General features: G+C 38.7%; 2 protein-coding genes across 4 annotated transcripts in view; both read right to left on the bottom strand.

Annotated features, from left to right (window-relative positions):
• plcxd3 (phosphatidylinositol-specific phospholipase C, X domain containing 3) overlaps window positions 1-2,337 on the bottom strand; it is a 43,888-nt gene extending 41,551 nt beyond the window's left edge. For all 3 annotated transcript variants that reach the window (XR_015850514.1, XM_088336338.1, XM_088336339.1), the window contains exon 1: window positions 1,994-2,337. Coding sequence is in view for 2 of the 3 variants with exons in the window: in XM_088336338.1 (XP_088192464.1) it covers window positions 1,994-2,099 (106 nt within the window). In the remaining variant the exon portion in view is untranslated. The remainder of the gene's footprint in view (window positions 1-1,993) is intronic.
• A 7,028-nt stretch (window positions 2,338-9,365) lies between these two features.
• The window catches only part of oxct1a (3-oxoacid CoA transferase 1a), a 57,118-nt gene continuing 53,351 nt past the window's right edge, over window positions 9,366-13,132 (bottom strand). Inside the window, exons 16-17 of the mRNA XM_088336336.1 lie at window positions 10,445-10,546; window positions 9,366-10,368 (exon numbers count right to left, since the gene is read on the bottom strand). Of these exons, the coding sequence (XP_088192462.1) occupies window positions 10,333-10,368; window positions 10,445-10,546 (138 nt within the window). The 3' untranslated portion in view covers window positions 9,366-10,332. The remainder of the gene's footprint in view (window positions 10,369-10,444; window positions 10,547-13,132) is intronic.

The following is a 13,132-nucleotide window of genomic DNA, read 5'->3' as shown; positions in this document are numbered from 1 at the left end:
AAATAGCTGGATAGAAAGCTTAAAACAAAGCTAGATAGCTAGCTAGAAAAACTGCCAAAATGTGGCTTGGTGACTAGCAAAAGATGTCAAATGTTTGCTAGAAAACATGTAGAAAATAAAAATCTAGCTAGATTGCTTGGTAAATATCTAAAAGGTGGAAACAAAGCTAACTACAAAGCTAAAAGATAGCCAGATAATTAGCAAAAGAAAATCTGCACGTTCTTTGCTCATTCGCTTTATAAAACCCAAAAATTGGGAGTTAGCCTGTTTTATTTTGTTTAAAGCAAATCATTAAAAAGATGAATACATTTTATGTTTAATACATGCATATGTTCTCATTCTGTTCTCTTAATTAGTTGCTTAAAAATAATTATCAATACTTGTATAGATTGATTTGTCCATCGAGCCCGTGAAGTGGAATTTATGTATTTGATTTTTTTCAATAACACTTTATTGTGTTATTACCATGTTGTTACTATGTTATTACCAGGTTAATTATTAGGAATAGGGTTAGATAGACTCAGTCAACCAATAAGAAAAAACATTTTACGAGAAAATCACACCAACCGAGCACTGGTGAGATATTTTTAGAACAGGTCCGGAGGCAACTCATGTGTCCTTAAGGGGCATCCTGGTGCCTGTGGGTCACCACGTTCGAGACCCCTGGTCTAGACCTAATAGCAGGGGTCAGGGCTTTTTTCATGAGTACATATGGCCGGGAGATAAAATGAAACCCACACATTTCATATATAGCATTCCAATTCTGCTGAGCAGAATTCTAGTCTCGTGCACATAGCTCTAATTGTATGAATGGTTTGGTCCAGCATATCAAGAGCACACAACCCACTACAATTTACAGTCAAGGTTTCACACCAACAGACCCCATTTTAGGTGTACGTCGCCTGAGATTCCTTTATATGGAAGCTCATCAAACAATTTAGGTTCACTGTTTAGACACTTTATGATAAAAACCCGAAAAAAAACTGCAAGAAGCCAGGAACGCCTTCCAAGCAAACTGAGCAAATTTATTGGGTAAGTGGTAGGATTGAGCGAAGCTATGCACGCAGTGCACTTCTCTCAGCCCAGCACTTTTTGCACAAAGGTAAAATACGTCAGTATCCACGTTTGCAATGTTTGGTGACATTTTTAAAACAAACTCTGCTTGCACCTTGTTTTGAAACCATTGTTCATAATATATAAAAATGGCCTTAAGGATCTTTAGTAAACGCGGGGGCGAGACACGTTTAAAGTGGTATATTTGTTTGTATAGGACACAGGCTGTGGCATCATTATTTCATGAACTTGAGCAAATCATCTAACGTTGCACGGTGAAATAAAATGCGCTGAAAATATTGACTTTGTCTGGAGAACGGGTTTGGTAGTTATGCTTAATATACATATTCTGCTATTATGGGTCAAAAAGGTTTCCGACCCCTGTCTTAGATTCTGTAAATTGCTAATTATCAACTGTGATAAAAGTTGCAAATCTGTTGGCCATGCTGATTGAGCATCAAACATTTAATCCCCATATTCATGTTGGCTTAATATTATTAATGAACGTGAAAGGGTGGTATTTATAGGAGTCTTTGCTCCAGTCAATACTGATAGGTCAGCCACATCTAACACCAAATTTAATCTACTTAATTTTTTTCTAGTGTTGGCTTAATGCAGCCAACATTTTAGCGTATCTTCCCGCCAATCCATCCATCTGGAAAAAAAAATCTGGAATTTGCCACATTGCGCAACAGGTCTTGCCCATCTCAGAGACTTCATTACGTTCCGACATACGACACTCTGACGTTACGAACAACGTTCGAGGATAACTGCATTTTAATTTAACGTGCTGTAATTGATTTCTTACACAATTATAGACAGACCTTTTTCCTATTAGTTCCTGTTGGCCTACGTTACAATTGTGTTGTAGACAGGTTACTGAATCTGGATCTCAAAGAGATCCATCCCCACAGAAGGACGAGCGCACGGATGGACTCACCGGGGATGGCCAAGTTGGTGAGCGGGATGCTGTGCATGCTCTGCGGGAGACTCGACATCCAGTCGGCAAAGCGCAGGTCTCTACTTCTGCCGTGAGACGAAGCCATGACGCCGCTGCGGAGCTTTTACTCGTAGTGCCTGCTCAGCACACGCGGTTTCGCCGGGACCAGCTTCCCTCTCTGGATTGACGGATGGAGGGAACGTCAGGAAGGATGCCGAGTGTAGGAAACGCGCCCCTTCTCTCTTTCGTCCTCAGTGGGCGCACGCGCAAGTTAAACAAGAGTCGAGGGCGCACACACGCCTGCATGGGCGGTGCACGTCTGTCTCTAGCACAATTCTGACGATCAGAACGCCGCTCCCTCCCGACTGCATGTGCAGCCATTATCGCCGTTAACAGGCACGTGGGGGATTCAATTAGGCTGGCAGAGAGTAACCTGCAACAGGACTAAATGGGCGTTTTCAATCGGATTCTAATTTCTCATTCAACAACAATAATATTAATATAGTGGAACCTCGGTTCTCGACCAAAATCCGTTCCAGAACCCTGTTAGAAAAGCGATTTGTTCCAACACCGAAATTATTTTTCCATTACAAATAATGTAAATCGTTTTAATCCGTTCCAACACCCTCAGGTTTTAAAACTGATTTAACTCTTGAGTTAAAAAAGTTGAACATTTTAACTGGGAATTAATTTGCTTAATTTGTTTTAAAAACGTTTAACTTTGACCCTACTGTGTTCGTGCCTTAAGGGTAAAGCTTCAAGTTGCTTTCTCTTTTGAGGTAAAGCTTTAAGGTTCACTTACTTTTGTGTTAAATCCTTAAAAAGGCTTTAGCTAAGAGTTGTGCTTTAGCCCTAGTGTCCAGCTCGGTAGCCCGCTCTGAGACTGGGAGGTCGCTGGTTCAAGCCTCGACCGAGTCATACCTAAGACTTACAACATTGGTACTCATTGCCTCCCTGCTTGGCGCTCAGCAGTAAGGGTTGGAATTGGGGGGTTTGGTCACCTAATTACTAAAATGACTGCGCCCTGTTTGGCTGCGGCTGCATCGGCTCGCTACAGTTTAACTGTACGGGTCAACGACAATTCGTTCTGTGTGCATTGTTACAAAGAATGACAATCCTGGCAGTTTGTTTTCCTTGAAATGCTTGCTGCCCTATGTAGTTTGACTCTGAAATATTTTTAAAATGACTTAATTACATTAGTTAAAATCAATTAGGGAGAAATTTAGCAAATCCTTTTTAATATGCTTTCTTGCTTAAGCAAAATAATGAATGCCTGGTTCATTCAGGAAAATGTTTGTCATGCTCTGACAATCCATATAACGGTTACAAAAATCTCATGCAACATTTTGATGTATTCATGAAGAAAAGTGGCATAAATTGTGAACACTAATGAACACTAGGGGACGCATGTGCATTATTTTTGATATACAGTATAATTTTATTAACACTCCACTTATTGAAACATGAAGATTTTGTTTGTTTGTACATGATTCAATTGTTTGTTTGTACATGATTTTGTTTGTTTGTACATGATTCAATTGCTTGTTTGTACATGATTCAAATTGAATCTTTTCTTCCGGCGCCGTCACGAATGGCAGCCACTCCAGCAGCTCCCGTGTTATTTTCGATTGTTCTCGATTGTTCTCAGCTCAGGGATGCTGCTGGAAATGTGAATTTCCCTTCGGGGATGAACAAAGTATCTATCTATCTATCTATCTATCTATCTATCTAATAAAAGTAAATTCTTCTTCTTCCCTGAATGTTTACCTTTAAGACACAAATAACATAAACATAAATGTAACCCAGGCTAATCGTACGTTCGTGTTATCGTAATCTTCCGTACGAAAGATTACACTAACATGAATGTGTAAAAATTAAAAAAAAGGATAAAGAAAATAATTATGAATAGGATTTTTTTTTTGTGGTGGTCAGCAGAAGGCGCAGGTGGATGGTGGAGAAGGATGGAGGAGGAAGGAAAATTGTTTGGAAGGAGAGTCCCCTTCCATAAAAAACTTCGGGGAGCTCTTCTGCGTTCAAATCTCTTTGCTACGGATGACTCGGCTACAGGATGTTCTTTTCGCTTAAAATATATATCCAATGACACTTGCTTCAGCCTTCTTTTTAGCACTTTTCGGAAGTGGTTCATGACAGTGTTGTTAAAGTCATTGATGACACTGGTGGCTGCAGCTTCATTGGGGTGGTGGAGTTCGACACAATTCTGTAACTCGGCCCATTTGCTACGCATTTGTTTAATCTCGGGCGTCCCCTAGTGTAGTGGAGGTGCAATTACACCTGAGAAAGTTAAAAGGAGTAAAAAAAAAATGTGATGTGAAACATCCACCCCCATCCATCCATGTACCCACTGGACTAGTTAGCAATAGCTGTATCGCGGAATACTTAACGTAGTTTTGCGACTTTACGTATTTTCATTCCCCGTTCGCCGCTCAGCATCCCACCGTCGCGTACGCACTCACGACGTTCGAACTCAGATTTTTGTTTGAACAATAAAGAGAGAATTTCTTGAATTTTTTGTTCGGACACCGATTTGTTCGAACTGTGAGTCGTTCGAAAACCGAGGTTCCACTGTAATATTCTTTTTATCAGTCTCTCCTGTGTACAGAATACAAAAACAATGAAAACGTATTGAATTTAACCCCTGTAATACAGTAAAATATTTGATCCATAGATTGTTTGCAGTAAAAATGTTTTATTCTTAACATCAGGCATAGGACACCCTAGTTTTGTTCAGGGCTACGAGACAACACAGAGATCAAGTGTTTGGCACAGTTTAGAGGTCCTGGATTCAATTCCTGCAAACACACCCCAGTGTGGAGTTTGCATGTTCTCCTTGTGCCCAAAACATACATGAAAGGTCAATTGTTGATCCAAAATGGTCCCTAGGAGTGTGTGAGTGAATGGCTGTCTCCATTTGCCCTGAAATTGTCTGGCAACCAGTCCAGGGTGCCCCCTGCCCACTGCCCGAAATCAGGTGGGATGTGCTCCAGTTCTTCCGTGACAATCAGCAGTTGGATCAAGATAACGTGGCTATTGAGAGTTGATCCATGTTTTAGGCCATTTTGCAACTAGCTGTACAATGAAAAGAACGCAGTTGCTCAGACCTCATAAAGGACTAAGTCCCCAGTATGTTCTGTCCAGGGGATTGGTTTGATGTCTGAAGAGGTTTTCAAGGCCCAGCCATGGGTTCCCGACCCCTGCTGTGGATAAAACTATGGCATTTTTGCAATAGGGACAGAAAATAAAACAAAACTTTCCCAGACCAATTTTAGCAAGTAAATAGAGTTAGCGTATTATTCGCCTCTGTACAGCCAGTCCAGTGTTTTACTGCACCAACGAAAGAAAAAAAGATTCCTGGATGGAGAAACTGCGCACATGCAGTCAGATCAGTTGAATGTGTATATTTGCACGCGTAATCCAAAAATGAAAGGACCAATTTAACAATTTCAATCAGACTATTTGCAGGGTTAGTTAGGGTTACTTTAACTGGATTACTTTCAATTACTTTTGGATTACACCAATACCAAATATGCTAATAAAAGACAAAAGAAACTAAATATGAATAAAATTATGACTCACAACACGTGGTAAGCTTTCTCTCCTGGCTCTGATCTCTTTGATCTCCGGCAAAACTAACATAAAATGCGACAGAAACAAAATGAAAATAAATCCAAACAGCTTGCCAACATAATTTTTGCCGTTACATGTATTCCGTTACTCCCCAAGCCTGCACAAAATTTAGTAATTTTATTCATATTTAGTTTCTTTTGTCTTTTATTAGCATATTTGGTATTGGAGTAATCCCAAAATAATTGAAAGTAATCCAGTCAAAGTAACCCTACCCAACCCTGACTATTTGCAGTCTTAATAAGAACATAATCAGACATCTGTGTGCATTAACATTGCTTATCCGATATCAGTGAGAATGCTTGCTTGTAAACGTACCCAGTGTCAAATTTCTTGTGGTAGAAAGCAGGGAGCTTTTAATACCTAGACAAATCTAATGATATGAAACAGTGTTCCAATGAGTTGATTGGAAGACTGATGTCATGTGACTTTCCATTTTGCAATTCATTACCCCATTAAATTGCGTTTGTTTCAGTAAGTAAAAACACAATTATTCCATTATACTGTACATATAATACTATAAACTCAAATAAATAAAATACAGACTAAATTATTATTTGATGTAGAGCCAAAAACAAGAGCAAAGTGATTCACTTCAGTTTAATTTTGAGTTACTGTTTTTAATAAAGGTGATATTCTAACAGTAACAAAAAAGGACAAGTTTGTTTGAATAAAGACCGTGAAAGCGAAGACTCATAATTCTTTTGGGTGTTTGTGTCCCAAGCAGGAGATTTCACAAAAAAATAGCACAGGGATTACTGGCTTGTGGCGGCCAAGCGTTCATAGAGACAATTCAATGTAGACTCCTCCTTTTATTGCAAAGCAGCATTCACCAAGCATTAAAATATACCCATGCCTGTTCTAGATAGAATCTCACTTGTGCAATATGTTAAATTTTCCCTTGAGGGACATAAAAACACCGAAGTCACACACAAGTGACTCACAAGGATGTACAATTAAAGGTTACATCAAACCCCGGTAATCAGGATAAAGACCACCCTGAAAAAGGTCAACAGGGGCTTTGATGAGTATAAAAAAATTATGCACTTCAGAAATCATACAATTTCACAACTTGAAGTTTGACAGGCTGCAATAGCGTGTTGAGTGCTGTTCTAGGCAGATTCTACTGTAAAATGACTCCAAAATGGGTTCTGGCAGCTCATAGGGGTTCAATCACAAGGGGAAGACTCTTAACGGTGTTGGTAGAACATTTTGAGGGTATGTTTAGAGGCATTTAAAAAAAGTGTAATAAAATATTCTTTTATAGTTACCCAAAGAAACAGCTGGGTTACAAATAACCCAAATATGGTGTAAAATGGAGCGATCAACTACTTGGGTCATGATTTCAAATTTATATTTTTTTTAGTTGTTGAAAAAGACACAATTTGGGGGATTTAAAACATAATACCTTAATTTTCAGGATTACGTTAGATAAAATGAATACATTTTGAGGGGGTTGTTTCAGACGATATGACCTATAGGACTGTTTCTAACACAATAACCCATTTTTATTAAAGAAAAAAAACGAGATTCGTAAAAAATGGGTAAACTTCTATATTATATAATTTTATTAACTTCAAGGATGATTTTTTTATCTAGTACTAGTCAAGTCACATTTATTTGTATAGCCCTTAATCACAAAAATGTCTCAAAAGACTGCACAAGATTACAATGACACCATTGCCTGATCTTAAACCAACATGCTGCCCAGGAAAAACTCAAAACCGCAGTGTGAGGAAAAAAGAAACCTTGAGAAGGGGCCTCACAAGTGGTAATCCCCCTTCCAGGATGACCAGGGTGAAATAGATTTAGCATTGGGTCACAGTATACAAACATAGTAAACATCAATAAAAGAGAACAGTAGGTAACATGTTGAAATTTGTGCGGAAAGTGCATGGCAGAGTTGGGTAGGGTTACTTTAACTTGATTACTTTTGGATTACTCCAATACCAAATATGCTAATAAAAGACAAAAGAAACAAAATATGAATAAAATTATGACTCACAACACGTGGTGAGCTTTCTCTCCTGGCTTTGATCTCTTTGATCTGCGGCAAAACTAACAAAAAATGCGACAGAAACAAAATGAAAATAAATCCAAACAGCTTGCCAATATCATTTTTGCCGTTCCATGTGTTCCGTTACTCCCCAAGCCTGCACAAAATTTAGTAAATTTACTCATATTTAGTTTCTTTTGTCTTTTATTAGCATATTTGGTTTTGGAGTAATCCAAAAGTAATTGAAAGTAATCAAGTCAAAGTAACCCTACCCAACCCTGGACAGCAACGACGCCTCAAGCCGGTAAACAAGTCCAAAAAGTCCATCAGCAACGACGCAGCTTCCCATCTCTGCTGGCTGGTCGATGCAGGCGTTGTTTTAAGCCGCACAACCAAATTTGGTATATTAATAGCTCTGGACATTTTCATTAGATTTCAATGTATTTAATGTGCAAACCACTCTGCCAATGAGGTAATTGTTTTTGCTTTTTTTTTTTAATCTAGCCCAAGATCATTACTAATCAAACAGTGACTAGATACGTGTGAAGATATCCATGTAATTTTTGATCAACCCGTTAATCATGGGACAGATTGTTTACCAGCACCGCTGAACTATATAGGTTGTAGGTTGCAATATGCAAGCTTGGCGGGGGGCTCTTGTTGACTTATGAAGGGGCGTACTGCATTAACATCAACAGCCGGCCGCCACAGGCACTGTCACTTTTCCTCTCAGTTTTCCCTTGATGGACTAACGCAGCTGATCTCCAACCCTAAAAAACGCCACCGGGCAAAGTTCTTAGTTATGTCATAGTCCTCAGGTAATGCTTTTGCATCTCTATCGCAGTGTGGCAACCCACGTTGACAAAGTCGTCGCCATCCCACAACTGCATTTATAAAAGAGAGCTACCTGCTGCTCTTTGCTTCGCTTTCCAACAAAAATCGATTAAAAACACCTTAAAATTAGGTCTTGTTCCACGGACAGACTGAGGAAATAATTTCTCCCTCATGCCATGAGGCTCTTTAACTCCACCCGGGGGAGTAAAAGCCCACATTAAACCACACCCACACATTTGCATATTGCCCTATTTTTATCACAGTGTGTATTTTATGTAGCACTATTTAAATACTCTATATCAACACGTTACATTGGGTATTTATGTATTATATTCCTTTTCCTTTATTATTGTTTTATTATTAACACAAGGATACTGATGGAAGTGTGAATTTTCCTACGGGGATGAATAAAGTATCCATCCATCTATTTAAAAGAAGAAATTACCGTAAAATTCGGACTATAAGCTGTGATTTATAGGGGAGGGGTAACTAGCATATCGAGAATAATTTGACAAGTCTGTTTATTTGTAAATGCAACCAATGTGGTGAAATAAACGGACCAGTGTCTGGACCTGAAGCACGTCAACGCCTGCATCGACCACCCGGCAGAGATGGGAAGCTGCGTCGTTGCTGTTATGGACTTTTTGGACTATTTTACAGGCTTGAGGCATCGTAGCTGTCATGCACTTTCTGGAAAAAATTCAAGATATTACCTGTTGTTTTCTTTTATTGATGTTCAGTATGTTTTGTGTACTGTAACCCAATGCTAAAAAAATCTATTGCACCCTGGTCATGCTGAAATCAATATTTTACACTGTTGGATTCTGTGGATTGTCCTTGATGTAACAAAGCCATTTTTGCGGACATTCAAAGAAATGAAAAATGGTCAAGGGGACGTGCTGGTGATTTACAGCAGCTTTATAGTTTTCGGGTATCTTGTTTCAGACTGATCGAGAAGATTCTCTGATGAGAATATTTCAAAATGGTCATCATATGAATCTCAAGTGTTTGGGCTTTCCAATGGTATGTGGCATGACTAATTTCAGTGACTGGTGACATCGTACGGACACAAATTTGTTCATCAAAATTCCGGCGGCCTGTCGAATTGTTAATACGTTGATATTATTAAAACACTCTTTCTGTGTACCGGCTTTCTTTGAATTATCTCGTGTTTCAAAGTGGGCACATGCGGTTTCTAGTCAGGTGCAGCTTATGTATGTACAAAATGTTTTTTCCTTTAAAAATGTACTGGGTGCGGCTTATAAACAGGTGCGCCTTATAGTCGGAATTTTACGATAGTAACTGTATTGAATTATTTTTTTAAAGCCTGCTAACGATGCTCTTTTGCTTGGAGCAAGTGTTATGTTGTTACTTTAGGTTTTTTAACCATTCTTAACCTCATTTTAGTTTTGCGGTTTTAAGTCAAGTCATGTTTATTTGAATAGCCCTTAGTGTCATTTGTATATTTTTTGTATTCTGAGTTTACCTTATTTTTTACACACCAATTAATCCACTCAGAATTACTTTTAATTTGAGCATTTTTCTTCCTTCATAAGTAAAACTCCCTTTTCAGTAACTTGTCATTAATTAAATTCAGAGTGCTTGATCAATTCGTTGTCTGTGTGTGAATAAAGACACCAAGAACCATTTCCCCTAATTAACTTATTTGAAGTGAGGTGTTTAAGTTGGTGTTTTAACATGGACACAAGCAGAGGAATCACCACCATTGTGAGAACTTTGATTTGAAACCCAATAAATCACCTAAAGCGGTTTCTTGTTTAATGCTGTGCCTGCTCAGGCAAGTTCATCAAAAACATTGAAACATCACTTTGGCCTTTCTTGAGGCTACAGGCAGATAAATTCACTTCTAGATTTGCTGCATAGACGTCAAGTTGGGGGACACCTGAAAAAAAATACCCCAAATTTGATTTTAGTAAAGTTATACACATTGCTATTTAATCGAATTTCAAGAGACTGACCTCAAAGTCTGTACCGGTGCACTCCTTAATGTTGTCTGGAGTGAGATCCTCCCAAACTTCGATGAGAGTCAGCCCTTTAGCCTTATCGACATCAAACACAGCCTTGAGTGAAGAAAAATAAGATTTATTAAGAGAGGAAAACACAGCAGTATGGAGAAAGAAGAAAAATATCAATGTGTTGTCTAATCGAGGTACTTAAAGCTGCAAAGGGGTCACAGAATAATGTATTTATTTACCAGGGTTGGGGAATAATAGAAAACATGTAGCGGCGTTACGTAATAAGGATGTTAAAAGCAAAAAGTGATTGTATTCCGTTACAGAAACAAGACGTGATCAAATTACAAGTATTGTTTCGTTAAAATAAAGATTACAGACGCTTCCCTACTTACGACCATTCGACTTACGAAAAATGGGAGATACAAACCTATTCTTTATGATGTCGAAAAAAATCTGAACATTGCTGTGAGTTAGATTTTGTATTGTGTGCACATTTTTCCGAGTACAGGACATTACTGTTGGGCTTCCCACCACCTTCACCGGCGTGTGGTGCTGTGAGGTCATCCACAATCCACTCCGAAAATTAAATCCGGCTTCCTCTTCCTAGTTCGTGTGTAAACATTCTATACTGTATCTCCAGCGCGCTATGAACTTTGACATTTATTTTGTTTAATATCTCATGTATCCATTCAATATGGTTGGTGTAAAGTGTAAAGAAGAGGCGAGACGTTTCTTTGAAATGAAAGTGGAATAAGAAAGCTTGATGCGGTTGAGAAAATGGTTGGATCGCTTTTTTTCACCCACTTTCTATCACGTAGAAGAAAGTAGCCTATTTCTTGAAGCCCATCTTTCAAAAGTAAGTTAAACTTTACTTTATTTATCTTTATAGAGCATATTATTTAATGAAATGTTTATTTTTTAGTCCAAAATAATACTGGTTACTTATACAAGGCTTAAACATACTTATATAAACCTTAAACATACATTCCATACAAAATATAGCAGTGAAGCAAGTTACGAACAAATTCAACTTACGAATGATCGTTTGGAATCTCGTTCGTAAGTAGGGAAGCGTCTGTGCTTTGCAGGATTACAATTCTATTTAAAACTATATTTCGTATACATAAAGTGCTGAGAGACTGGGGCACCATTTCCTGTGGTGTATTTTGGGCAACTACAGCCTTGTGGCGCCCATCCCTTTCCTCGATCCAAATCAAAAGCATCATCACCACCCTCGCTTCGCTTTTTGGTATTAAAAGGGGAGAATACAAACTACAGAGTCTCAAAGTGACCAAACCAAACAATTTTCCTTCAATATATTTTTGCATAGCCTTTGGGGTCCCTAAATGGCAGACAATGTCAGCTCCCTCTAAATGAGGCGCATGTTATATCAAAAATAAAAGTAAATTTCTCGGCCTACGAGTTTTGAAAAGAATGCTTGTTTTTATGATGTTCATTTATTTTTTCTCATAATCTATTTCAATAGTTAGGGGCGGCAGTAGCTCAGGAGGAAGAGCGCTCGTCTTTTTATATGTCGAAGTGTCCTTGGGAAAGGCACTGAATCCCTAATGCCCCCAATAAGCAGGTAGTTGCCTTGCATGGCTGACCCTGCCATCGGTGTGTGAGTGTGTGTGAACGGTTAAGTGTGAAGCACATTGTAAAGCGCTTTGGGAGTTCTTCAGTGTCTTGAAAAGCGCTATATAAATATAGACCGTTAACATTTACATTATTTTTTTTGATGAATTAATTTTTTTTTTTACCGTTGAGAGAGTATTGATGATACATACTGTCCCTTACCATGCTTTAGCAATCTAATGCAAGGTCAGCAACCTCGAAGTTTGATTTGAGGGCTTTAACTTTTCCTAAACAACTAACCAATATCTTAAAATAGGTGTTATCCGGGTTTAAAGAAAACATTTATTTCTTTTTGAAAAATGAGATGGTTGAGGATGTAGTAATGCAAGTCTGTGATATGACAGTGTCAACCACTCTTAACATGAAGGACATATTGCAAAGCTGCAAAGGAGACTTCAGAACAGGAGCAGGGAAGACAAAGTGACCTGGATCCTGTTGCTTCTCCCAGCAGGGAGTGACAGGCCGAGGACTCGCACAAAGCCTGTCACGAATCGGCTCATTAGATCCGCGCGAGCACGCACGCACGTGGCAGGAGGCTGACGTCTCACTCCGAAATAGCCAGACAGATGGAACGGCATAGGGAGTAGGAGGATGCGCAGACACAAGCACAGACACGCGTCTCTTCATGTAACGCAAGCATCTGTGGTCATTATGGACCGGCGAGAAAGGTGCTATCATACATGATAGGGGCATCGAATGAATTGAATTCATTCATTTAGTTTAAGACGTTTTTCTGAAATTGGGAAACCCAGTGCCAACCAATTTTACCCATTATTAACCATTTTTGAAAGCCTACATAAAATTAAAGTATCTAGCTTTTAACGTTGTTACGTAAACAACAGTAGAAAATTGCTAAATTTCTTGAAAATACTCGTTTCCAAAAATACTTCTGAGAAATAACAGATTTTGTAAAATGATGTATCATCAAGTAGAACTTTCACTTCAGTGCCTTTTTTTGTATTTGAGAAAAAGAAAAGAAAAGCACGAGAGAAGCCAAAGGAGGAATGGATTGAAGACCAATGCTCGGAGTTAGAAGAGTGCTTTGAAAACAACTAC

Source organism: Urocampus carinirostris, chromosome 5 (genome assembly GCF_059441175.1).
Source record: "Urocampus carinirostris isolate Australia breed hairy pipefish chromosome 5, RoL_Ucar_1.0, whole genome shotgun sequence".
Taxonomy (NCBI): domain Eukaryota; kingdom Metazoa; phylum Chordata; class Actinopteri; order Syngnathiformes; family Syngnathidae; genus Urocampus; species Urocampus carinirostris.
Note: the sequence above shows the minus strand (reverse complement) of the source record. Positions and strands in the feature narration are given on the sequence as shown.